The sequence below is a fragment of the Cygnus olor genome, chromosome 15 (assembly GCF_009769625.2).
Source record: "Cygnus olor isolate bCygOlo1 chromosome 15, bCygOlo1.pri.v2, whole genome shotgun sequence".
In the NCBI taxonomy this organism is placed as follows: Eukaryota; Metazoa; Chordata; class Aves; order Anseriformes; family Anatidae; genus Cygnus; species Cygnus olor.
Genome location: NC_049183.1, coordinates 9,490,451 through 9,517,774, shown reverse-complemented (window position 1 = coordinate 9,517,774; position 27,324 = coordinate 9,490,451). Strand labels below are relative to the sequence as shown.

At 45.9% G+C, this 27,324-nt stretch overlaps 2 protein-coding genes across 2 annotated transcripts in view; one reads left to right on the top strand and one right to left on the bottom strand.

Annotated features, from left to right (window-relative positions):
- Positions 1-10,271, bottom strand: part of LOC121078511 (acyl-coenzyme A synthetase ACSM4, mitochondrial-like) — a 122,835-nt gene extending 112,564 nt beyond the window's left edge. The window contains 2 exon segments of the mRNA XM_040574777.1: positions 9,531-9,601; positions 10,191-10,271. The gene's annotated coding sequence lies outside the window, so the exon portion shown is untranslated.
- A 109-nt stretch (positions 10,272-10,380) lies between these two features.
- Positions 10,381-27,018, top strand: GPR139 (G protein-coupled receptor 139). Its single transcript, XM_040574916.1, has 2 exons — positions 10,381-10,618; positions 24,464-27,018. Exons 1-2 carry the CDS (start codon positions 10,498-10,500, stop codon positions 25,396-25,398), a joined length of 1,056 nt encoding a protein of 351 aa, XP_040430850.1. The 5' UTR covers positions 10,381-10,497; the 3' UTR covers positions 25,399-27,018.
- Positions 27,019-27,324: the final 306 nt, after the last annotated feature.

Sequence of the window (27,324 nt, the reverse complement as noted above, 5' to 3'; positions counted from 1 at the left end):
CCTCCTATCTGATGGCAAGAACTAGCACTTTCTATACCAACTGAGAATGTGAATGGGACTGGGGTTTCGGGAATAACACACTGAAGAGCACCTCTCACGGTAGATGGGGTGGGAGTCGGGACTGCTGATCTGTTCCTGAATCCCCGGGGGCCATCAAAGGTCTGGACATTGCTGATGTTGCTGTAGGCAACTAATAAGGTCTGCGCATCTGTTTTTCTGTTGCACATTTGCCATGTGCAAATAATGCTATTAACTCCTCCTTTGGGACCAGCAGATGAAATGGATGATATATTTGTACATGAGGAGGATTAATATGAGGAAAAGTGAGTATGCCACCAGAGGGCAGTGAATAAAACAGGTTGGTTTTTTGTTTGTAAGAGACATGTTACAAGGATAAAACAACCAAACCAGCTAAATTCTACACACATGCACTGACAGACATCTCATGCTGGATTCACTGCTGGTTTATAGCAGGATGGGGCTGGAATGGTGTGGTGAGACTCAGCAGAGTTACACAGATACAAAATCAGTTGAAGGAAGTGCCAAGACAGGGCCTTGTGTTGGAACAGAGCCGTGAACATGTGTGAGAAGGGGAAACAGCAACTTAGGGGGAAAACCTGCATCTAAATACACAGAGCCAAAGGCCTCCAGCAGAGGGAAAGCCGCCTCAGATACCCACCCCACGTTATTCCAGTCACATAGCCAGGGATCCACATGAAGCTGCCTTAATCCTCGCAGATCCTCCCCCAATGGGCCACCCCCCTGCCCTGCTGGCACAGAGGGTTACCCCAGCCCCAGCCTTGCCCTTGCCACCAGCTTCTCCTGGAAAGGGGGAGCTCACAGGGCTGCAGGGGACACCCCCATCAATTCTTCTAATTCAATGGCTATTCTGCACCTGATCTGCTTGGGGCTGCTGTTGCAGTTGGAGCAGCTTTCCGAATCACTACGGGATATCCTTCCTATGGTATTCGGAGAAGGTGGGGACCGCTTCCGCAGCTCTGCTGCTTTACTCCGCTTTGTCCTCAGAGTGCAATTACCCGAAACACAGAGTCATAAGGCACAATTTACAATCCCTGCAGCTTTTGGGCATCCCGGTATATTGGCTTACAGATAGAATTTGAAGTAGGATACAGCAGATAGGCAGAGCACTCTAATTACAGATTTACATTAAGAGGAAAGTTTAAAAGCTAATAGGACATTATTAGAATAATGATCCCTAGCTGTTCTTCCAGCTGAACATCTGCCATTACTAATTAAAAACAAGTTAAAGTCAACCTGTTTAAAGAGAAATCAATATTTACGGAAACTAGATACGACTCTAGTGTTAGATGTGGTGCCGACCTACAAGAACCTCCCTACCTGCCATACCACATCTTTCAAAAAGTGCATTGGTTATAAACTGGTGCCGGTGCAAAAAACACCTTTGTAAAGCAGTCAGAAATCTGACTTATGTACGGCTTGTCTGTCTGCTTCATTAGTCAGCTGCCAGGTTTTAAAAGATTACCACATAAAATGGTATGATACCCACTTTCTGAGTTTAGGGTGTCATTTTTTCCGAAAGCAGGTTAGAAATTACATTTCAAGTGGCAGAAGAAAATCATCTTCTTGCAGCCTCTGTCTTTCCTGTCTGCATCCCTGATTGCTATTGAACAGAGAGTCATTTTGTGGAAGTGCACAGAATCTGCATCAATCTAACTACATGGGAATGTAAGAGTAAATCCTAGAAGTGAAGGCATATGGTTACAGAGAGAAAACAATTAGGCATAAAAATTACAATAGCAAATAGCTTTGAAATCCATTAGCTACCTCAAACTGAAAAACAAATGCTTTTTTCATCCGTCATTGTACAGCCATCACAAGGCAGAACAAACCCCTGAAAAGGAGGAAACGCTCAGCTGTCTGATCTGAAGTATCTTTTAAAATCTACCATGAGTATTGTGCAAGAGAAGTAACGTTCAGAAATATGCATGTTCATTCAAAGACTAAACAGTAAGTATCCAACCCATGGCTGTAGGTGCAGCACTCCAATGTTTGCGTGATTCCCCAGGAACTTGACAGAGCTACCAAGGGAGCCACCTGCATTATCTGGCCCAGGAGCACCAGTCAGTACAACCAGGGGAAAAGGGATGAAGTCCTGCTGCTTGCTTTCCTTTCCCCTCTCACATAAACCCAACTCCACTGACAAAAAAATAAATTTAAGGCTGACTTTGGAATTTAATTCTGCCATTGGTCCGAACAAAGCCCTTGCACATCAACCTTCAGGAGCAGGCACATGACTATTTGCTATTTCACTGGAAATGTTGACCATTGATGACTTCCACAGACTCCAGGTAAAGATCAGTGGCCCCTTTGGAAGATACCATTCCATTTGTCAAGTATCTGGAAGAAAAGCTCTGTAGTCTAGTAAGTGCTCTAGTGTTCCCAGGCCAAGAGCAGTGGGAGAGAGAAGAGTCAATGGCAGAAGAGTCCCTGCTTTTATAGCAGTGCCCAAGTTGGACTTCAGGGGCCAATAGAAAGCAATGTGTGACCTTGCATTTGTGATTTCCATGGACTGTATTATTAGAGACTTCAGTCTGGTGTATGTTTTTGCAGTGTGGGAGCAATAAAGAGCAAAGGCAAGAAATAAAGAGCCTCCGGGTGCTGACATAAAATTAAATCCTGACTTCTCTTTCAAGTTCAAGGTAGGAAAATCACTGCCATATGTCTTTGTCAAAAGTGTGCCCAAGCACTAATATCATCAAGGACAGCCACTTTTGCCATGTAATCTTACCACACTCCGTATATCATCCAGAGCCACTGTGGACTAAGATGTAAAGCAAAGTGCTAAACCCTCTTCTAAACGTGCTGGCAAGCAGGATTTGGCCTCATGTAAGTAACTTTGGATTATCGCTGCCTGATCCACAGGGAGACCAAATCTCCCTTCAGGGCAATATCTGATTAGAGAAGAAACAGTTGTCGGCCTCTAGGAAACTGCAAATCATTTTTTGTTCAAACCTACAGGGATTTTTGCAAGGCCTGATGAGCCAATTTAAACAGGGGAAAAAATCTGAGAACGCTGCAATAACATTCTCTGCAGTTTTCTAAAAGCCAGATCCCACTCATCCTACTCAGTGAAGCAATTTTACTGAAGCTAATGAAACTGGTCCCCACGTAACAGATAGGCTTACTGCAGCTCTGCCACCATGCCCAGAGAATCGCTTGATTGTCCCTGGTGAGTTGAACTGCAACACTTACTTTGCAGTTACATCACTCTCCCTGGAATACTGACAAGTTCAATTTTCTGTTTTCTTTTTTTTTTTTTTTTTTACTCAGCGATATGTTCCAACATCTTTTCCTCCTGCTCTAGACTGAGGTAGGTGAGTTGCAGAATAAACATAAGGATATCAAAGCACTGCACCTGTCTGTAAAATGACATGAATTTAATCAAAACCAATTCTAGGTTCAGGGCTCAGACACACTACTGGTCTTGTTGCTCTTCCCCTAGGCAACTGCTCGTTGTGCCTCTAGTGTAGGCTTGTACATGCGTTTGATATCACCAGCAAGCGACCAACCAGAGATGTAGGGAGACCGCATTATTTGATTTCTGATTATGTAGAGCTTCTTTCTTTTTCCGCTCTCACTGGCTTTGTGGATTACAGTAAATCTTTGGCTAAACTGAGCCTGATTCTGCTTTTATGCCTCAAGGTAAATCAAAAGAAACTGAGGCACAGTCAGTGGAACTACATGAAGGTAAGACTGGATACAAAGCTCATTAGGGTTTTTCATAGCACTAATTTTTTAATAAGCACTAACTCTATCTAGAACAAATAAATAAATATGAAAAGCCCAAAGCAGGAAAATGCATGTCCACTGACAGACAAATTACTCTTGCTGAAAATTTAAAATAAGAACCTTTACATCAAGGAAATAAAGCCAGGTAGACAGGGGTTTTTATGGCACTTAGAGCATCCACCTGCAGAAAGTTTGCAGTGTTTGCTAAGTGTGATACCTCAAAATACCCACTATACCTAGAAAGTGAGAAAAAAAAAAAAAAGGATTTTGCTTCTGATACCTTTTGTAATAGTTACATCTAATTCAAAGTGCATCAGACAAGAAAAGAGTTCAAGGCAGCCAGACCCTTTAATCCAGTTAATTACTAGGGGGTATAGCATATGAAAGCCTTATGTAAAATGAGAAAGTAATCTTATTCTGCTCAGGCTGGCTGCTCAGTTGGTAGACGGGCAGAAGTTAACGAGGGGCCCTGCAATCTATTTAATCGGCCAAAAGATCAGAGTATGCATCAGCCTTTTGTCCATGGAGCTGCACTCCTTCGTGCCTCCCGGTCCTCCCCATGGAAAATGAAGGCATCTCTGCAAGACGTTCCCTCAGCTCTGCCAGGCGCTCAGAAAGAAGCCCCAGTGGAAGAGCTGCCTTCGCCGTCCAAGCTCCCACAGCTGCACGGCTCGCCTCTGTGCATGCCTGTGACAAGCACGCGAACGGCAGCCGCAACTTCTGACAAGACGGGCTCTGTAGGCTCCTCATTAGCAGCCAGTGACGACGGCTCTGTATAGAAAACACTCCCTGCTCTCATGAAGAGGAGCATTGATTTGGCTGGCACTCATTACCCTCCAGTAAAGCAAAGGCATCAACAAGTAGATACGGGGAAGGATTATGTTCTCTTAAAGCAAAGAAGAGCCCCAAATCTAAACAAAAATCGTACCGTTATCTTGAGATATAGAGGGTGAGTTTAACTGGACGAACTACACGTCATTTGCATGCGAAACCCTAAACTACAGAATAAAGTACGTAACTTTGTGATCTGACCCTCAGATAAGGTCTAATGGGGTTTAGCAAGATGAATATGAATGTCTAGTTATGCTGCTAGTAACCAGCATTCAATTTGAAATGTCTTTTGCATTCTAGTACAGACAAGGTAATTCACAGCATTTTCTTTTTTCAGGAAAGTAAAAAGGAGGCTTAGAAAAATCAGCTGCTAACCCAGATATACCCTGTGTCAATCGCAAATCCTGAAGTATAGTCCTAATATTTCTTCAAAAGACATACATCAATTTTGCAATAATTAGTACAAGTAACAGGTATAATTAATTTAAAACAAGATAATCTGATCTACATTCACCCTTTTACCCTTTTTCTTAGCATTCACAGGCTGAAATTCACTTCCGCTAAGTAGCAGAATAAGTTTCACCTCTATTTATCAGCAGTGCACTGCTAGGTTTGTTTGCATGCTACCTTTTCTACGGTTAAGCCATGCAGCATTTCAAGACCAAATGAAAAGATAAATATTTGAGTATTTAATTGGGATTTTTAAAAGTTGAATGATAGTAAAAATGCAAAGAATCTCTGTGACGTGAATGCCATGTGTTTTCTTTTCACCTTGAGGAGGACAAATTAGCTTCCATCTTTAGAAGTATTTGTCAAGTAGTTATATTTCGATCCTGATTTATTTATGTCTGAATCCAGCAAAGCACTTAAGCGTATGCTTATGCTAAACATACGAATTAGCCCCTTAACTTTGTAGTTAAGCATCATACAAGTACGTCAGACAAGCATGGATTCTAGGTCTATAGAGCAATAGTATCTACCACCATTGATTCTCCTTACTTCCTTATCTTGCAGAAAGAGTCTAATTTATATTGTGACTAGGAGATTAATTTTATCTGAAACCCCTCCGATACGCTGACTGTTGCAAAAATAGCACAAATTTGTCATAACCACTGCAAGCTGGACGGGTCATACTGAGTTTATCTCAACGCACATTTCTGCCCCATATTTTCAGGGTGACCTGAAAAGAATACAAAGGAAAATCAGGTGTATCACCTACCAATTAAACCCAAACAAAACATGGTTACCCTCTGTTGTTTTTTAATGCTTCTTTAAAACAACAGATGCTAGGTTAAATCTCCTGTTCAGGCATTTATCACAGCTACTTTCTGTTCCCTTGGAAAATATAATAGTGCTCAAATGAATTACAGTAAGATTTTTCAGTTGAAACCTAAAAGGGAGTTCAGGGAATAAACATTTAATTTTAGGGGGGAAAAAGCATTTAGCAGCTTTAAACATGTTTTCAGATGGCTCAGATTGGCAAAGCTCCATTGCAGCCACTGTTTGAGACCTTCAGGTCTCCAAGGAGCTACAAAGCCAAAGGATAAGCAGGTGTCTACAGTGGTACGAAACCGGCTGTGAAGGAAGTGGTACGAGGGTACCGGCTGTGAACTAACAGAACAAGCTGAAGGAGCCACGACATACTCATGATCTGGTCCCACAGCCTTCCCCTAGCAGTGGCCAACAGCGCAACAAAAACTTCTCACCTTAAAAATGAACAAATCTTCACTGCCCTCCTGTAAAACTGTCTATTCAGAGGCACTGATGAGGCCCCTATAAGGAACTTTCATAATGACATTTCCTTCTAATGGTTCTTATGAGAATGCTAGAAGGCCTTCCTCCCTTTGCGAGCCTGGAGAAACCTGCAGGACATTACTGAGAAAGACAGTCGGTTAACCCCAAAGTAAAATTTGATTCAATTGACTCAATTGTTCTGCAGCTTAACGGTAAGAAAAGATGAGAATATTGAAGAAAAGGGTTTAATTGCAGCAAAATTATATACAAGCATCTAATGAAATGAAATATCATCTAAGACTCGCCAGTCTTACAGGTATCATTTGTTCTGCAGTAGCTCTGAGATGAATCCCTCCGGCACTGCTACACAGCTAAGAAAACCTTGATCAGGCCATAAACCAGTTTTCTTGCCAATGTCCCTTGCCTTTTTTTGGCCAATCTCTCTTCCTTTGTGAGACTTCTCAACCTTTCCACTGCCTCTCCTAATCCCTCACACACAGACCATATATTAGTCTTCCATTTTCACCTTTGCTATCTTCCAAACAAAACTCATGCTGCTGTCCTCCAACAATATGACATTTAGTTCTTTCAGATGACTTGAGTCAACTCCTCGTTTCTCCTGAAGTCACCACTGCCTTGCTCCACAGCTTGAGAGGAAGGTGGTATATGTGACTAGCATGTCACTCAAGCTTTCTTCACTGCTTGTGAGTTTATAGGGAGACTCAGTTCCTCTGAAAAATATAAAGCTAACCCAGTTCAAGTGGCTCTAGAATTTTAAAAGCAAAGTATAAGCTCCTCTTATGCAGTGTGTCATGCAAGAAATAAACTGCTCTTTGGAAAAGAATAAACATCACTCATTGAGCACATGACTGTTTATGAGATGAGAGTCAAAACTCCAGAGCCCTTCTCCTATCGCTGTTATCCAAGAAGTAGACCACTGCCCTTCTCACTGCAGGCCTGATGATACATGTAAATGTCATCCCTTTGGAAAGTGGCTATAAAACAGTGAGGACATTAAAAATAAACATCTTTAAGTAGAAGCAAGCATTGTGGTTACTTCTGAATTGGCTTTATTGATGTTACTTTACGTCTGAGGTTCTGTTACTACAGAAGTCAGAGAGTAGAATAATCAAAATCATTTCATTTAGGCCAAAAATTTGTCTGAAGTTGTTTGAAGGACAAAAAAAACAAGCAAAAAAAAAAAAACCAACTCAAATCATCTTTTACCCTCTGAACACAAGAGCAATCTTAACATTCATTTACTTTGGGGCTTTCACTCTGACATATTCCAAATTATTTCATTAATTTGACCTCAGTGAAGCAAACGCAAATCAGACCTGGAAACCCGGTCCACTCTGCATTGGAAGCTCCTGGCTCACCACGAAATGTATCTGTTTCTGTGCAGATTTGCATGCAGGAAGGCAGAGAAGCTCTTCAATGAGCTTTAAACAAGTTAACTGAGCTACCAGAAGAAAAATCCTTTTCTCTTGCCTCTCCATTTGCAGGGCAGGGCAGAGGAAGGGTTAGTGAAAATGAACACATTTTCCAGTTTTTCCCTTTATACAAAGGAAACACATCAGATGCAACAGAGTCCCATGCAACTTGGAGACTGTAGTGAGAGTTCAAAGCAGAGAGATGGGAAAAGATTAATTTTCTTATGACCAAAAGTTCCCGGCACACAAGCAGCTACCTGAACCATGCCCCGGAGACAACTCTAACTCTGAGGAAACTAATGCTACTATTATAGAAACCTCTCCAGGGAAGTCCTATTGCTCAGGATGTTTAAAACTAGGCCAGACAGAACAGTGGCAGAAGCACAATAGAAAATGGATGATGGCGACGCTTCCTTAGCCTCTAGCTTCTGTGGGATTTCACTTGTGTTAATCAGGAAGCTGAGACCCACGGAGCTGCAAACCGTACTAACCATCACTACCACAGTGCCAAGCCACTACTCCACTGCCATCTCCTCCTTTTGTACGTTTCTTTGCTGATAAACTTCACTTTGATTCAAAACAGTGAGTCATGCTTTCAGTCCTGCTGATGCATTTACGCTGCCTAAGAAAAGGTTCCAGGAATCACCACTTCACTTTCAGTAGGCAGTAAAAGATCTTTCCTCATCAGCTCTATTGCAGGAGCACAAGAAGAAACTATACTTTTTCAAATAACAAGAAGAAAACCTTTAGGTTAGAAATCTGGAAAAAAACAGGAAGAGTTGAATTCACAGGGCTTTATATCTTATTATCACACCCACCACACACATTGTTTTATGCAACTCTGTGGGTTATTTGAATGAACTGGTTCAAAAGATTTCTTTTTAAAGGGGACACATTCACTTACAGGCCATACAAGCAGACTCTAACCATCTTTAAGGCTACATTCACAGAGACATCTACTGAAAAAGAAGAGGAAAAATGTATTCGTTTTCCAGCACGTTTAACCTGAGATGCTTGACAACAGTTTAAGCATGGTTCAAAAAGTCCTCTTCTATTAAATACTTTAAGCATGTGAATAATCTCACAAAGTCTCCCAGCAAAGTAACTTACTCAAGTCTTTGCAGGATCAGAGCCTTGCTTGCCCCCTCTTTGTGTTTCCAAACAGAAACTAAACCACCTTTCAAACAAGATCATGGAAACCGAAAGACATTCATGCTTTTGCTTAGTAACTTGATGATCTGTTACAGTTTTTGTCCTAATGGTGCCTTCTCATCTGTAACACTCTTTTTATGCTGTATTATGCCCAGACCACATCTTTGCTTAGTTTTGCAAATCACACATTATGTTCTTATGCCTATCCCAACAGAACTGTTTCTTTGACAAACTCCACATACATTACATACATACATACTCGCAGCCATAGAAATCAGTGGGATTCTTCCCACACACAGTGCCAGGCTGTGGACTTAAACCCCACGCACATTTGGTGATACAAACTTGTTTTCTGCCCAATGAAAGTGCACTGCAATTAAGCACCTATTTTATCATTAGACAACAACCTCCTGAACCTATCAATACGCTGTCAGCCATCCAGCCCGCTAATAGGTAGCACAAAGTACTGTACTCCACCAGCTTAACACAACAATCTTACCTCCAAATCCTTTATTAATTACATGTACTTTATGTGCTGAAACACACAAATGCTATGGAATTGGTGGAGAACATTTTCAAAATCCTAGTTTCCCTTTTGCTTTGCCACACCTGAATTGCACGCGTTTCCTTAGGTCATGGGGGGAGCGCGGCGTCTTGCACTGCTGGCAGTCCAGGCGGTGCTGTGGGGAGGAGAGTGACAGTGTAATTAACTCCAGGCTTGTATTTCAATTTTTACAGATGAAACCCCTCATGTCAGGGCTTACTACTTTCTTCCTAGCTGGTTTCGAAGCACAATACGGGGCTGACAGGCAGGTATGCCACCAATAAAACCTGTCAGAGCTTTTTCTTTTGCCCTGGTGATTGCACACTGACTTGGCAAAAAAATCCTTTTTCACAGAATCACAGAAACAGAGTCACAGACTGGCCGAGGTTGGAAGGGACTTCTGAAGATCACCCAGTCCAACCTGCTGCCAAGCAGGATCACTCAGAGCACATTGTGCAGAATGGCATCGAGGCAGATTTCGAATATCTCCAGAGAAGGAGACTGCACAACCTCTCTGGGCAGCCTGTCTCAGTGCTCTGTCACCCTCACAGTACAGAAGTGCCCCCTCATATTGAGCCGGAACCTCCTGTGCTTCAGTTTGTGCCCGCTGCCTCCCCTCCTCTCACTGGGAAAACTAAAGAGAGACCGGCTGCATCCTCTCGACACCCTCCCCTGTGTTTGCTGCCTTTCACTGAGGGGAAGAGCTCGCTGGCTCTCCAACCCACCCGTAGCGCCAGGGGCCCATTCTCCTCTCCTCATCCCGCCTCGACTCAGCAGCCGCGGTCCCGCCTCTGGGGGCGGTCGGGCCCCGTCCGGCGGGTGGCAGCGGCGGGGCCGGGGGGCGAGGCCGGGCCGCCTGAGGCAGGGGCAGGGGCTTGGGCTGGGGCTGGCCTCGCCCCCTGCCCGCCCCTCGGCCCTGCGCCGCCCGGCCGGGGGCGCTCCGTGAGGTGCCGGTTCCTCCCGCCGCGGGGGCCGCGCCGCCACCACCAAGCGTGTGAGGGGCGGGCGGCGGCAAGCGGGGAGAGCGGGTCGATGGAGCACAACCACCTTCACCTCCACAACGGCTCCCTCCTGGCGCACCACCGCTATGGCTGCGGCTTGGGGTACGCGCCCGTCGTCTACTACAGCCTGCTGCTATGCCTCGGGCTGCCAGGTGAGTGCCGCTCCCCGCCGCCAAGTTTGCGGGCTGCGGGCTCCGGGGGCTGCGGGATTCCTGCGGGGGGAGGCGCCGGGGTGCCCGCAGCCCGCCCGGTTCCCCTCGCCCCTCGGCATCCAGCCTCGGCCCGGAGCGAAGTTTCTGCCTCCACCACACACAAGATGGAGCGACACCGGGCAGGAGGGCGCTGGGGCTGTCCCCTGTCACGCCGGGGGCAAGCAGAAGTACGAGGGTCCGGGTTTTCTGGCGCTTTCCTGGAGGAGCCGGAGCAGGGAAGGAGCGCCCTGCCTGAGGCTCAGGGTTGGCCAGGCACCGGGTTTGGGAGCCCGCAGCCAGAGGCATCTGGAAAGTGTGCTCCTGGGGTCTGTGCTCTGCAGAGGTAATGGAAATGTCCATCCCGAGATCCCTGAGCACGGTACTGAGCTGGGCAGGCAGTCCCAGCTCGCTGCCTCCAGGCTGTGCGACCCGCAGCACTATTTCCCACTTAGAAAGGGGACAAAGACAAGGCGGAGATGCTGGGGGAAGCAGAGGATGAAAAAAACAAGAGAGACCCCAAAATGAGTGGGGAGGAAGGGAAGTTCCAGGCTTGGTGTGAACACCTGTGTGGCACCGCTGCCACACACGGGTACCACGGCTCAAAATGCCCAGATGCCACACGAGCATCAAATTGGCATCCCTGTCTTGGCCGAGGACCCAGCAGGTTTTTCCTCCCAGGTGGCTGTCTGAGGCTGTCAGCGAGACAGTGCAGGACTGCAGGGAGCTGTGCCTGCAGCACCTCTTCTGCACTTACAGATGGGGGGCTTTGGCAGGCGGGTTAACATCAGGCTTACTCCCTGGCTCAGCTCTTCCAGCGTCAGAGTGACTTACAGCAATCCCAAGGACAGGCAGAATGAGTCGGGCAAAGTTAGAGCGATCGGCATTGCTGAGATGAGGCAGCATTCAAAGGGTGCAATTTGGGAGAGTTTGGTTGTGTCTAGCTACTGCTGCAAGTTTAAAGTGGCATGCAGATGGAAAGCAGCACTGGTAGTTAATAGTCTGCAATTTCTAGATGTTTTGTTCACCTTAATTTCTCTGGCTTAGAAAATAATATTCTCCAAGCAATTAATTCACAGAAAATTTTTTTAATCAGACATGAAGAGAAGCCTGCCTCTGAACAGCACATATGCAATTACCACTCTGCATATGAATTGATGTTCTTTGTGTGTTTTTTTCATTTCTCCCTGGCTTATAATTAAATTTTGAAGACTGGCTAATAGTTCAGAGAACTTGAAAGTTAAGTCCTGCATTTACCCACAGAGCATGCAAGGCACTGGAAAGTGTCTGTGCTCCACAGCATCAGTGAGCCTCAGCCCTGACCTGAAGGGACCCAGCCAGCAGGGCTGAGGAGGTGGTTTCCTCTTCAATGATTCCTCAGGGGCTGCTCAGATCTCCACAGTAATGACAGGCTCCAATTTCAGCATCTATCCTCTAGGAACTGACCAGGACCCTCTCAAGATTATCCAGTGAAGAAGTTGTCATGAGCGGTCCGTGGCTAAGCTTGCCTTTGTATGTCTCTTAAATGGGGGAAAATCTTACGTGTGTAGACTAGAAAAATCACTTAAGTGTTCTGCACATACTTGCACCAGCTCCCTAGGGATACTACATTGTAATTACAGACCTAACGCTGCCATTCTAAGAACATGCTTAAAATCGGTGAAGGAGCCAAAGTAGCAGTGGTGACACGCATTTCTGAAGAGCTCAGACATCCGTTTGATTAGAGAACCAGCAATAGCGCCTAACAGAGCTAACCAAAACATTTGGTGGTGCAACACTGCTGAGCTCAGTGGATTTACATCAGGTGTCAGCACATCAGCTTGTTCAGTGCGTGTTATCTGAGGGTAACGTTGGCACTAACACCTGGAAACACCGTACACATACAGGATGCTGAGTAAATGCGCAGTGTGCTGCATGCCACAGGAACTTAAGATTCTCATCTTGACATTGCAAGAGATGAAAACTAGTGGGGTAAGTTTAGGGGAAGACTCATACAGCCACGCTTCCTTGAGGATGCGGTATGGGGTGAGAACAGTGCTAAAAAGAGCTTTTTGTCTTTTAAATTGAAGCCTAACATTAGAAAACTCTAGAGGTAATCCACATATTTACCTGATAGACAAAGAGCCATGAAGTCTGTGGGATCAAAGTAATCAGCTTTGCAGGGTGCCAACAATTTGAGAGAAACATCATGTAGAACCTGTCCTCAAACAGAGCACCAGTGCAGTGTTTTGCTGACATGGCAATGGTTAACTCCTTGCTACAAGTCTTGGACAGGACCGATGAGAGGGGAAAACATTTAACTGTTTTTGCTTTTTCTGCTCCGGTGCCTGAAGGAAGTTTCACTAACTCAACAACTCCACTTTGAGGCCAAGCTATGCCAGGCCTGATTGTGTATGCAGAGAAGGCATCGCTTCCCTCACTTGTGTAACCCAGGCATCTGAGCAGATCCTTTTCTCAGCAGTGGCTCTTTCTCCCCTCCGTTCACCCAGGCACCATAAAGTCTGGAAAAGGCAGAGACAACAGAGGGAAAAGTGAACTCCCTTTGCCCTTCGGTGTAACGGCAGTGCACACAGGGACAAGAGCGAGGCCGTCCCCTGCAGAGGCGCAGCAGCAGATGAACCACTGCCCGCCAACCCTCCGCAGTCAGGTACCGCGCGCTGGGGTGGCTGCACCCCTACTCCCCTCCCAGACTGTGCCTTGTACCCAGCTGAGGTATGTTCTTTTCTCTCTAGGCACAGGCTGACAAGACAGAGAAACATATTGCTTTCTGAAACTCATTTTGAGTTCAGATGTGCAAATTCCTGTTCAGAGAGGTGGCTGGCAAGCACGTGGTTCCACCCCTGGGATGCTGTGGGAACAGACTGCACAGGACAGTGAGGAGCAGAGAGGCGGTGGTGCTGGAACTGGGGTGATGCTACCACAGCAGGGGCAGTACTACAATTCAGAAAGCTGTTCTGCAGCTCCAGCGCTGCCTTCCCTACACTCGCCCCTTCTGTCAGCCAAGGAGGACCTCTGAAGCACCTCCAGTTGGCAGGGAGGCAAGAGAGGGGCTGCTGGAAGGCTTAATGGAGGCATTTCTTGATTTAGTCAGAGAAAATGTTAGAGAAAAGGTGTTGTTGAATGCAGGGGAGGGAATTGCTCTGATTCAGTCAAGGAGAAGGCTGGTAAGGTAGAAAGCAAAGAGCAACAAGTATCAACTCTCCGTCCATCTCTGCCAGTGAGCTGCACAAAGCAGCTTCACCGAAGAGCTCTGGCTGCGGCGGTGCCTCCAAACGCAGCCAGAAAGGTCAGGCACAGAAGCAGCAGTGCTCACTGCAGACAGCTGGCTTTGACCCTGATTCCTGCTTCGTGAGGAGGTGCAACAGTAACAGAATTGCTGTGCAATCCCTTTCCCCTTTGGGGGTATAGTGTATTGCTAAAAGGATGCGGTGGCAGCATTTCCTAGATCAGGGCCTGACCTGATCCATGCTTCCCGGGGTTTCCTCCTCCTCACAGTGCTGCGAGGCAGCGTGCAGGCTGGCTTCCTCACCGCACGATGTCTGGCTCGCTTTGACACAAAGCACAGGGCACGCGCCCAGCACCCTTAAGCCCTTGGGAGCTAACACTCACACAGGTGCCCCAGGGAAACACTTCTCCAAAGTGGCTGCTTGGAGAGTCTGTTCCACAGATGTTTCTTTCATTCATGCTTTAGGCTTCTGCTTAAAACCAACTTAAATGCAGATTCGGGACTTTGGAAGGCCGGGAAAGCAGTGGCAGAACACACGTGGCAGAAGGGTACCTCTGACTGGAGAGCACAAACAGGTAGCTTTTGTGTCAGACCTGCTGCTGAGCAAGGTGGCACGATGATGGGGACAACCCAGGTCATTCAAGACCCAGCCGTGCACAGAGCACACTCGGTGGGCTGCATGCAGAGGGGGAGAAGCTGTAGCCTGGACCTAGAGGAGTGTGTAAGCTCAGCAGGGGTGCCTACCCTTTTTAACATTGTCAGGGGAGGGTTACACCTTGCAGACCTTCCCCTAACAGCTGACAGCCGGCTGTCCTCACACAGCAAGGCAGATGCTTCCTAGGGTGTCAGATTAGCACGCAGGTGCGTAACGTTTGCACTGCGCCTGTGCAAAATGCAGGCAAGCTGAAATGATAGAGAAGTGGTCCTTCTGGAGCCTTTTCCCCGTGTGCAGCTTGGAGTAAGGAGGCTGTGCAGGGAGGCACGCAAGCCAGGGTAATGGTCCTGGCAGGGCACATACTGCTGGTGGGCTGCGGGTTGAGCATCCCTGATTCAAGAGAACAATGCCCTGTCTGCGTGGTAAAAGATTTGCGGCCCATATACGAAGTTTTTATATATACTACAGACATAAGCACAAATGGTACGCGGCAGTTATCCAGGTTGTTACTAGTTGGCTGACTTCTAGGAGCATTTGAGGTGGGAAGTGAAAGCAGACAGAGAGAGCGATGCAGGAGAGAACAGAACTGTGCAGAAGAGAGCAGCAGAGACAGGAGGTGGGAGAAGCAGCTGAGCATTCCCTTTGGGTTGCTGCCACTGGTAGAGTGGAAAAGAGGAAAGAATGCACAGAAGTCACCTGGGTGAAGTTCTACCAGATGATAAAAACTAAGAGCAAAAAATCTGATGAGGCATGACGACGTAAAGAAAGGAAGAGGGGAGCAGATGAGGTAGTGGTGTACACGGAACAAACAGAATGAAGCTGAGCGTGTGCACAGCACAGCTCCTTCAGCTCCACGGCGGTGTCAGGGGAACAGGACCTGAAGAACTTTGCCATCTCTGTGCTTACCGGCACAACCCAGTTAGGAGGAGTAGGCAGAGGGGCAGGTAGCAATGTGTGTTGGTGACAGGTAGCAGCCAGTAAATACCAAAGCGGGTGGTAGGAAGGTGGACACGCTGCACACTTGCTCAGGAGCATCTGACCCATTTTGGATTTTACTGTCTACTTAGTATATTCTTCTGCAACCCCAGTACAGGTTTCTGATTAAAGAGAGCATTTCCAACACCTCAATAAATAGCCCTTCATAACAACACACCTGAACAATAGAAGTACCAAAAGAAGAGCTGAAACTATGAGTGGGAGAATTGTTACATGCAGAGTTATGACTTTGAAAAACCAGCACTCTTCAGCTGCCGCTCATTAGAGAGACTTCACACAGTAAATAAGAACTGAATCCTCCTGAGGCCTGATTCAACCCCAACTTTATTCAAAGACCATACTTTCTTTGACTTAAAATCTGACTTGGACCCAAAGCCAGTACATCACATCCTGCTAAAGGAGAACAAATAAATTGGCAGAACTTTCACTCAGCTGTTAGAGCAACCAAAGGGCACTGCAGCACGGTACAGTAGCAAGGTGGACAGAGAGGGGAACAAAACTTCAGCCAACGCGCTTAAAATGAATCACTTCCTATTGTAAAATGAATGCTTTTTCTTTAAGGAAAGAAGACTCATTATGAAAAAGAATAGATTCATTATAGTGCTCCTGCACAGAAACGGTGACGGCAAGGCGTGCAGATGGAAGCTGTTTAGTTTGGTCCGTCTATCTGGAGACTGTGCCCACTTAAAGCCTTGCAGCCTGAAAGGAAGCATGTGGCAGAGCCCATGCTGATGCAGAAGAGGTCTTGATAGCGCATCTCTGAACACCACTACAAAGTACAACTGCTAACTTCGGTTTTGTTCTGCCACATTAGCAGGAAACAACACAGTCAGGGCTGTAATGATAACGAGGTGCGGTACTGGGGAGGCTCAGTAGACTATGAAGTGCACAACCTTGTATGGCAGGCTGCAAAAATGGATTGGGAAGGAAAATCTCCGGAGGAGATTTTTCCTTGGTATGACAACGATACAAAAGAGAGAGCACAGCCAGTTTTCACTGTAGGTGGGTAATGCAGAGCCCCCAGTTGTTAAGAAGTCAAGCCATTCAGAAGCACTAGGCAGCCTAATACCCCGCTGTTCTTCATCCACCCCATTACTTAGTTCTCTCCTCCTCCTCTTTCTGCTCCCCTCCGTAAAATCGGGGTGAATCAGCAGACACAAGCCAGCAGGAGAAAGCCTTCATCCGCACACGTCAAAACAATTTACTGTAGGCAGACAAACAAAACCGAGATTTCCTGACCTGATGCTCTCTCTGCATTCACAGGCCAAGTGCAAAACAATCTCTAGGCACAAAGGCTTTCACCTCCTGTTTCAGGTGGTCTTTTTGAGACTTTAATCTCTTTTCCTATTAACTTTGAGACACAAAGAAAAGAAACAAAGCCAAAAATATTTCCTTGAGCACAGGGGACCTCACACACAGTTTTCATTCTTCGCAGTAAAGATACATATTTACATCAAGATCTTAAACTCCAAAATGCAGAGCACTGTCTGTGCCATTCAGGGGGTGACTGGATAGGAGAAGGTTGTATTGGGTTGCTTCTCAGGACACCAGTATGGTCGTGCAGAGGGAATGAAGCAGAAGCAGCTAAGTAGGACCATGATTAGCAGTGTAGAAGACGGCCAAGAGGAGTTTTATCCCTTTAACCATGGAAGAGGAGATAAGCCTGCCTATTAACACACCCCTAACAGATTTTTTTTTTTCACTGAAATTCTTTTGTATCATCTGAAACAGAGAGCCCCTGGACACTTTTCCAACTTTTCAATCAACGGGTGCATTGACTGCATGGGTAGGTGCACTGAAGGTTGCTCTTGGTTTCAAGACAAATTGTCTGTCAGTCAGCTCCTTCCAACTAGGACATTTCACAAACATTTGTGCATTCCAGATGTGGTTTGTTCAATGTCCAGGCTGGCACACTGAAGAGCAATGTATCTAGCATGGATGCAGTATGTGCGCAGTGGGGGAAATAAAGCCAAATTGGGATGGTTTTACATAGTCTGTAACTTCCTGCTTATTGTGTAAAGTTGGCATTGTCTCTGAGAAAGCTCAGCCATGGGGCTTGCAAGCACGAACTCCTGTAGTATTAGCTAATGCTTTAGGAAGACATGAAGACTTTGTTTTTAGCAAAACCGCAGTCAAAGGTAAAATCCTCTTAATTATTCATGTTCAGTAAAGAATTCATGATATTGCCCTTATGAAATCACCACATCCCACTTCCATCCTAGTCATCCCATCGAATACCTTTGGCACTTAACTCAGTGCTCTGATGTTTGATTTCAAGCGTGTGGAATGGTTTTGTTATCCTCAAGCTCAAGTTACCCAGCTTGAGACCTCTAAAACTTTGCCGACAGCCCACATTCAGAAGCTCAGACACCTGCCAAGTGAGACACCCAAATTGCCTTGAAATTCTGTCTGTCCAGCTATGTCACATGAATAACCAAATCCCTTTTATGAGTTCTGCATTATTTTGCAGATTGCTTTTTCTCTTCCCAGCACAGATTTCCATTAAAAAGCTTTACTGCCCTAGTAGCATGGTGCGAGGCTAGATGTTGAGGTGAAAATTTTAGACATTTCCATCCTTGTTTAGGTGCCTCTGAGGAAGGCTTTGTGTGAGGAACGTTGAGGTCATTAGAGGCTTTCTGCACTGTAGGCCCATCTGAGGAAAGGGCATATCCTTGCCTGTCCTGTCTCACTATTGATCCAACATCCTTAAAAATGTCCAGCAACTTAACTCCTGCAAGGCCTATTTCTATTTGCATTTCCATCTGTGGTTTTGGAATGCATGAAAAGCCAGTTATTAGAAATATACAAATATACTTCGTGGTGTGTCCGTGAGGTGTTCTAGACTTACCGTTACAGCTCTGAAAACAAAAAACCATTATTAGTACCACCCTCGACACTTTTTCTGGAACCATACAGCTGTGTCACAAAAGAGAAGGGGAAAATATTCCCAAAAATTGTCTTCGAGAGATCATACCTGCTTGGGAATGGCTTATGGTGCTGCTCTGGAGATTGCAGCAGAAGACCGTGGAGTGAAAGTAATGTTCTGGCCCAAACGCAGTTGCACAAATTAAGGGTAGACTCATCACATAGATGAAGAGGGTTAAGACAAGAAGAGGACAACCACAGATCCCTCTGACATGAAAGCATGTGTCCCCACCAGTCAGTGTCTGCTGGGCCTCCATGCAGTCTTAGTCCAGTCTTCTTTCTGGCTGTTTTCATATTGCAAAAACGGTTCTATTTTATGAACACTAGGAGCAAAAGCCTACTCCAACTGTCTAGGAAACCCAAAAGCAATGCAATGTAATTACACCTGTCTGCCAGACAAGTTACTGCACTTAACAAGCCTGAGTGGTTGGCAAGGCTCAAAATGAATACCGGCCATTGGCGTCGCTGCACCATTACAGCGTCTGCGCCCTTGAAAACTGGAGGAAGTGCTTTTGGCTTGGTTAAAATCTTTCTCTGGCCTCAACAACCCAATTACGGCCAGTGCCAGCCATTGAGAAGAGTGCCCCATTCAGTGTTCTTTCCCAAAGGTGCCTCAGTTAATAAACACTGTCACTGAGAAAAAACAATCCTGGAGGCCAGATCTCACTGTCAGAGTCTGGCTGGTGACACCAACTCATTAATTCACCTGTGACTTGCAAGGGCAAGGCTATGCTACGTCTTCTCTGGCAGCTGCTAAGTCTTCAGGTTAAAGGTTTCACTTCTGCCCTCCAACCTGGCATGGTCTGTCCGTGCACGTGGGATTTCTAAGCGCAAATCACATGAGAGCCTTTCTAGAAGGTGTGAAACCTTCTCAAGTTGCAATCCTGCACGCACTCATGTTGTAGCTCTTGTGCTGCTCATTTTTTTTGGCTTGAATCCTTCCCCATCCCCTGGGAGATGATGCACGCACCGGCAGTACAGGCTGATGTCTCTTCCCTCCCAAGGGTGAGTGGGTGCATACATCTCAGCAGCGCTCAGACAACTGAACAACAAATAAATCAATTCATTTTAAAATCAGTCCTCACAGGGACTCTCAGAGAAGGAAAAACTTGTATTGCACTAATTATATTCTATAAAGTATCTCTTTACACTTGGCAACTGTTTAAGAAAGGATCTCAGGATGTGATTATAAAGGAGAAGAACAAATTACATTAGGCATGAGCAGGCATCGCTCAAAAGGTTGTTCCCAGCTGCTGAAGTGCTGAGTCCGACCTATACTGTCTGCACGAGAAAAACATGGAACTGCCTTGTCCTCTTTAATGACAGATGAGATGCAGGGGTCATTTTAAAAAGAACATCTGACCAGCTACAGCCAGCATCCCTAATAAACAGATGTATGCATTGCCATGACATTTGTTTTTTAAAATCATTCCTGCCGTGTAGCCTCTGTCAGAAATCACCTGTTGTCATCAGTGTCTCCAGAGAGCTCCCACACAAAGTAAAGGCTAAATGCCATTCGCATCTCAGATCTGGTAACCACTGGCAAATGACTGTGTTAGTAACCGTGGTCAGATCAGCCTGCTGAACACAGTACATGTTTACATTTTAATATTGCCTCCTAGCTGAGGGGAAATCATCTATTCCCACCAAGCCAAAACATCCCTTTTTTCAGCATACATTTTTAGTACATTGAAGTTAAAGTCTCACTGTTTCAAACTATGAAAGAGGTGTGACTAACATATTTTTCCAAAGCAATTAAAATTTTATGTTCATAAACAGCCTATGTGCCAGTCAGGTGACTAATGCATGGCTGGTAGTTTCATACATTGCACAATGATTCGTAGGGATCCTAGCAACAACTGTATTTGGTAAAAGGTGTCCATTATATCCAGTGACCTAATGCTTATCACTCAGTAAGCGACCCTCATGGCTACTCCATTTAGGCAGTTTATGATCCTGAGCCACTGAACCACACAGTGGGCCTTATTCACAGCCCAGCAGCATTTCCACTTGTGTTGTAAAGGCTATTTCACCGCACAGCCTGCCACATACATGCAAAACGCTCTCAATAAAAGAAACAAACCCAAGAAATATGCCTATTTCTTCTTCAGACAGATAAAACTGCTCTTGCTTAAGCTCACACAGTGATAATGGAAGGAGTTGTGTGAATCCCCCCCAAAAGCCACGGTCAGACACTATTAGAGCTATGACTGTAATCCACAAAACAAGGAGCTGGGGAAATAGTGATGCCTTTAGGTCGCAGGCACTGCTTTGAGGCAGCACAGAAGACTGCCCAGGTGCTGCAGGAGGCTCAGCAAGGCAGCGTGGCTTTGGTATGGAAAGCAAACCCAAACCCACACGAGAGCCAAGGTTACTGCTAAAGGATGATCCCTCTGATAACACAGGTTGCCATGTTCTGAGCAGCGCAGACTGATGGAGTTTGGGTGTCGGAGACCTTCAGATGCTGTCTTTCAAAGGCAATAGATCCTTGCGATCAAAGGGGAAGAACCAAGACTCCACCATTTCGTACAGTTGCTTCTCATCATCTGCTAGCGACATCTCTTGAGGCTCCAGCCAGCAACTCCCTAATCAAGCCCCAGTTCTCAACTAAATATTTATAAATTCGAAATACTGCACTGCAGCAAGCAACGCTGGCATAAATTCCCATCTGTCATCCCCTAATCAACTCCCAGCACAGCGATCAATCTTTTTCAATTTCAGATTATCTCAACTACTTAATACCCAGAAAAAACACTGCAAGAAATGGATACTGCCATCCAGAACAATTTAAGGGCACTGACCTATCCAGCAGCTGTAAGCTGCATGCATTTTATAGCACAGAGATATTTTTACATCTCCATTATCATCCCAGTCTTCACCCTGACTACAATATTAGAACAAGAATTAGGGTAAATATGGTTAAAATGTGGTCTCTGTCTTAAATGCTCCTGTCCCCTTTCATCTGCAGTAGGTCGCCTTTGCCCACAGGGGAACTCGCAGGGCACTGAGTGGGCAGCCAGGAGTCACGAAGGTGATAGCACAAGGGCACGGTTGTTCACACGGAACAGCATTCCCACCCATTCCCCATTTATTGAGCATTAGGCAGCATTTGAGGACACTCCAAGGACCAACTTAACACTGGCTAGGAAATAGGCGAAGGACCAAATGAGACTTATTCGTAGCTGCTCTGCCCTATAGAGCCTGCAGCAGGAGAAGTACTCTCCAACCCTGTGCTACGACACTGCCACACCGGCAGCTTTCTGCTGCACCCCACTATATATCTGCTTTCACTAAGTCAATGACGTTACTATATTTCATATCATCCAGCCAGAAAAAGCACTAATGTGATCCCAGGGAAAGCATTTCCAATACAAGATACTGTAACCCTTGCAGAAAAATTGGACAGAGCTTGCATGTACTTTTGTCAGATCAATTTTCTAATCCGGCTCACCAAGCAAAGCTTGCTGGTGTTAGATGGATAACTTGCATTTCAGTACATGCTGTTACTGCCGTTGCTGGGAACCCTGAGAAAGGCGGGGGAGAGGGGACAGGAAAGGCCTGCTCATAAATCTGCTCCTGTAGAAAAAAAAGAGGGTGTAGGACCAAACAGCAGGGCACCCAGAAAGGGCAGAAGGGATGGGGAGCGATGCTGCTGTGCCTGGGCACAGCGCACCTCCAGCATCCCTGCAGGAGCTCCTCTGCAAGCGTGGCCAGAATTTACCAGCAGGGGCCAAAGTCCCCAGCTGTCCCCCTCGCTGTGTGCAAGCTCCAGCTGCTGGAGTGAATCAAATCCAAAGAATTTAAAGCGGAGGTGAGCACCGTGGGTCACATCCAATATCTGCAAAGCCAAGCTATTCAGCCCAGCTAGCCAAAACCAACAGCGACTGGCACAGTCAAGTCAAATCCTCTGACTCGAGGATTTCCTTGACAGTACATCACTCACCGTACCTCTAGGGCTCATCAGCAGGCACAACAGGTGCATTTTGTAAGCAAGTAAGCAAAAAAAATGGCACAGCAGTTCTGAGTGCATCACCCCCCCATCCGCTCTGAGCTGAAATCCATGAGGTTGCATTCCTGTTAACAGAGGACGGATTCAGGAAAATTCTCTTGAAGGTGATTTCAGACAATACTGTTGGGAAGATTACATAATTTAACTAGGGGAAGGATTCAGTTGATTGTCGTATTTGGTCTAGTTTTGTTCCAAGATACAAAATTAATAAATTCAGCTAATACAGAAATAGGTGACACTTATGAGGGCTATTACTCAAGATCATTCACTCTGCTGCAGTTCATTCCCCTGACGACAGAAATGTGCTCTCAGAAAGTAGACTTCTGAAGGCATTTGCGAAGGAGGAAGTTTTCTCCAGTACCAAGTAAAACAGTTTTAAAATGTGCATTTTCAGTTGTAGAACATAAGTCTCAGGTCACCGTTACTGTAATGCCTTTAACTTCCTTTCTCTCCAGTTTGAAGGAATCCTTACTATTATTGCTGATTTGTTTTGGGAAACCCATCAAAGCTTGCAGAAATGTTTGAAGCAGTGAATGCACAGAAGAGGTGATTTATAGAGCACTTATGAAAATGTCAAATACAAACATTTAGCAGTCTGTTATACTGTAAGCTAGTGCTCTGATTTTTAAGCACTACTTCAGGTATTCTAGCCAAGTGATTTAAACTTCTGATGGGAACAATCTTGCCTGTCTCCTTCCAGCCATGCTGCTATTAGGAACTACAGGATTTTTTGTCCTGATTCAAGACTACCCAGTAAGTTCTAGCAAACATAAGCAAGTAGTTAAAATTTGGCTACACCTTACTGCTAAAGCAAAGCTCTCAAGGACTGCAAGGCTTGTTCGTACCCATTGTGGGGAGCTCTGCCAGGCTGGGTGCTGTAGGACCAAGCCCTTCGTAGAGCATTTATATGCACTTACATATTTTAAAATCCCTTTTCAACCAGCCAGTAAAGTTTATCTTTAAGTTGAATAGCTGAGTTGCAGCTTTAGAAGTCTGAAACAAACCAGACAGTGAAAACAGCAAAGACAAGATACTGTAGTGCTTCACCGCATTGTTATTTAAGTGTCACATACCACTTCTAGGCATGGGTTAGGTGATGGGTCTGTGTTGTGGCCAGAGAGTTGCATGCAGAAGCTTTTTCAGGAAACTCAGGGATGTTTACAGTTGTGCTGAGCCAGAACATCCATCACGTCTGATTTGACCAGCAGGATTTCCTTAAAGGCTATATCACTCCAGAGGCAAAAGACCTTGTAAGCTGGGGAAGGAGCTGAGTTCTGAAGAGCAGCTCTGGATAAGCAAGCAGATCTTTGTTCCAGCAGTGGGAAGAGAGATGCTTCCCCAGAGCCCATCTGTAGGAGAGCAGGTCAGACAGGGCTGAGCTGCAGGAGGCACATCCTGGGCAGAGCTGGGAACTTCTCAAAGCCTTGCAAAGTGCCTCCAGTTCTCAGGAAGAGCCAGGGACACATGCTTCCCTGGGAGTCCTCCAATCAATGCAATCCCACTCGAGCCAGATACAGGGCCAGCTTGGGCACAGCAGGTAAGAGGAGAGCTGCTGTCCTACAGCAGCTGTCTCGGCATCAAGTGCAACTCACTGCTCCCTCCTGCCACCCCGCGCATGGGTGGGGGCACCCAGCACCCCCTGCTCAGGATGCTCCTGCTGTGCCTGCAGCTGCAAGGCCAGCTCCGAGGAGGTGGCAGAGGGCTGCTGGACGCTGCCTGACCCCATATCAGGGCTGAAGGTCCTAGCTTTCTGTCCCTTGACCTGGTGTGCAGGGACAAGGAGTGACAGTGTAAGGACAGCTGGGAGCAGGGCCGCATGCTCCTCTCAGCATGACAGCTGCTCTGAGGGACCCAGCTGCAGCATTTTCCTTTTGGTTTCTTGGATTTTAATAAAGGTCATGTTGCCAAGTGTTTGAACAGAGCCACTGCTTCAAGCAATTGCTCAGAAAAGGTAACGTTACGTCTTAATGGCCTAACTGTGTGTTTCTGTCCCCACAGCAAACATCTTGACAGTCATCATCCTTTCCCAGCTCGTGGCTCGCAGGCAGAAGTCCTCCTATAACTATCTTCTAGCTCTAGCTGCTGCTGACATCCTGGTTCTCTTCTTCATCGTCTTTGTTGACTTCCTCATGGAAGATTTCATCTTAAATAAACAGATGCCTCAGGTACTGGACAAAATAATTGAGGTCTTGGAATTTTCTTCCATCCATACCTCCATTTGGATTACTGTTCCACTAACCATCGATAGGTATATAGCTGTGTGCCATCCACTTAAGTATCATACAGTCTCCTATCCTGCTCGCACTCGAAAAGTAATTGTAAGTGTCTACATCACCTGCTTTTTGACCAGCATTCCCTACTACTGGTGGCCCAACATTTGGATTGAAGACTACATAAGCACATCAATGCATCATGTCCTCATCTGGATCCACTGCTTTACAGTTTACTTAGTGCCCTGCTCCATCTTCTTCATCCTTAATTCGATCATCGTGTACAAGCTGCGACGGAAGAGTAATTTCCGACTGCGAGGGTACTCCACAGGGAAAACAACAGCCATTTTGTTTACTATAACTTCTATTTTTGCCATACTTTGGGCACCAAGAATAATCATGATACTGTATCACCTCTATGTATCACCTATAAACAACAGCTGGGTGGTACATATTGTGTCAGACATTGCCAATATGCTAGCTTTGCTAAACACTGCAATTAATTTCTTCCTCTACTGTTTTATTAGCAAAAGATTTCGCACAATGGCAGCTGCCACACTGAAAGCCTTCTTTAAGTGTCAGAAGCAACCTGTGCAATTCTATACAAACCATAACTTTTCAATAACAAGCAGCCCTTGGATTTCCCCGGCCAACTCTCATTGCATCAAAATGCTTGTTTACCAGTATGATAAGAATGGAAAGCCTATAAAAATATCACCATGAAGAGGGCAATAGCTGGAGTTTCCATGTGCAAGTTCTTTACAAGTGGTTACATCTTCAGGATGTAATCTGCTGAAATGGCTGTTTTAAAGAGTGGTCATTTGATTTCATTTCCCTGGGAGGCTGAGGGCAGATGAGACTGTTAGGAGGGAACAGGAGCACTTGATTTAGGAGCAAGATCGAGAAGGCAAACGCCTCCGTCTCCTACATAGCATTTTGAATATGCTTCAGAGTTCAATTCTTAGTGTTCAGTCGCACTCAAATGTTTTGCATCCAAACACCAGTGCAGTCCAAAGTCTTTGGAGGGGGAAACCCACAACAGTGTTTAATTAAGACCTTTCAAAACCACCACCAAAGTCTTACTTGACCATGTAGTTCACCATCGACAGAGCGAATGGATGCTTTTAAGCACTGTGGAAGGTGCCATTTCTGTTGCGTGCACTTGCCAAAAATGTGTTCTTTCTGACATGAAATACCGCCACACAGACTTGCTGTCAAGACCTTTTGGCAGGAGGCAGTCTCTGAGACACGAACTGTGACAAGCCCTTTTTAGCTCATTTGAGCAAGCTCAAGGACCAATATATGGCCTGTTACAGCCTTGGCACGGAAAGCAACCCTGCAAGCTGCCAGTGTTCATATGTTTTAAGTTATTTGAGATGTGACCAAGACAGGGGAGCTTGAGGGAGGGAGGTTTCTAGAGCCAAGAACAAAAGCAGCATATTTTCCCAGCTATTTCAATTAAGGTGTCTAAAGACTTTCAAGTGTGAGGCCAAATCCTGCCTGATGCAGAGCTCCCACAGAAGCTGGTCCTGCGAGGTTTGGAGTGATTACAGCACTCGGATTCCTTGTTAACCAGTGAAGATTCTCAGTTATCCCCCATGTTCAGGCCTTTAGGGAATATATATATTTAAAACCTCAACCTAAGATTTTTTTTCCTGACAGGTTATACCATCCTATTGCAGATTTGCAATTTAATTGTTAACAGACTATTTGTGAAAGAAATCCATTAAATCCGTTAAATACTCAACAGTAAAAGCATAGATCAGTTTCAAATATTTACCTTATTTAAAGCAGCTTAACTTCTCTTCCTCCACACTCAAAAACCAGCATCCCAGCAATGCTGGGTGTAGAAAATGAGATTTACAGAAAGGCTGAAAGGGCATTTCTTTTATCTCCTTTTTAGATCTTGGCATGTGGTCTCTCAGAATCACGTACCCCAGGTTTTTACTTATAATTGGGCACTTCGTACAGCCTTACTGACCGGGAGGGCAGACTTCCTTGCATGGTGAACACAAGCACAATTTGGTCAGTGAACACAGCAGCTTCTCAGTAACTGCAAACGAAACACAGCTCGGTGCTAGCAGTGTGTTTGTGTCTGTGCCCATCTCCATTACCAGCAGGGAGCTCACGGTGCATCTAGGACTAACACAGTGACATCCCCCAAGGAGGGATCCAGTCTATTCTGCTTTGGTGGGATCTGAGGGCTGAAGGCATCCCTCCACAACCTGGGTAGCTCAACTTTGGTGCACTATCACATCCTAAGAAATCTGCAGAAGTCCTGCTGAGGACAACAGCCTGGTTTCCTTCTGCCATGCGTTTGCACACCTACTCCTACTGGCATCCTGCAAGACCAAAACCCATCCCAAACCCGAGCACGCTTTGGGAAGAAATGGTAGCAGAAGGCACAAGCCACAAAAAGTGGGGCCCCATGCAAAGGCTGGCTTACAGATGAAGGGGCTTTCTCAGGAAAAGTCGAGACTTCTCAGGTCAGTCAGGAGCAGCAGAGAGGGGACAGTGAGCAGGTGCCACCTGGTCCTCTCCCAGCAGCAGAGCCACCAGGCTGCAGCAGCAAGGGCCAGCCCGCAGCCAGAGATGTTCAGCACTTCCCTGCTAGGTGCTCGAACACCCCTGGACCGTGATGGTTAGAGC

Bases quoted from the DNA above. Each gene is read 5' to 3' on its own strand.
- GPR139 (XM_040574916.1), top strand. From the start codon at position 10,498: ATGGAGCACAACCACCTTCACCTCCACAACGGCTCCCTCCTGGCGCAC. The intron at 10,619-24,463 runs GTGAGTGCCGCT...CTGTCCCCACAG, and splicing joins GCTATGCCTCGGGCTGCCAG to CAAACATCTTGACAGTCATC.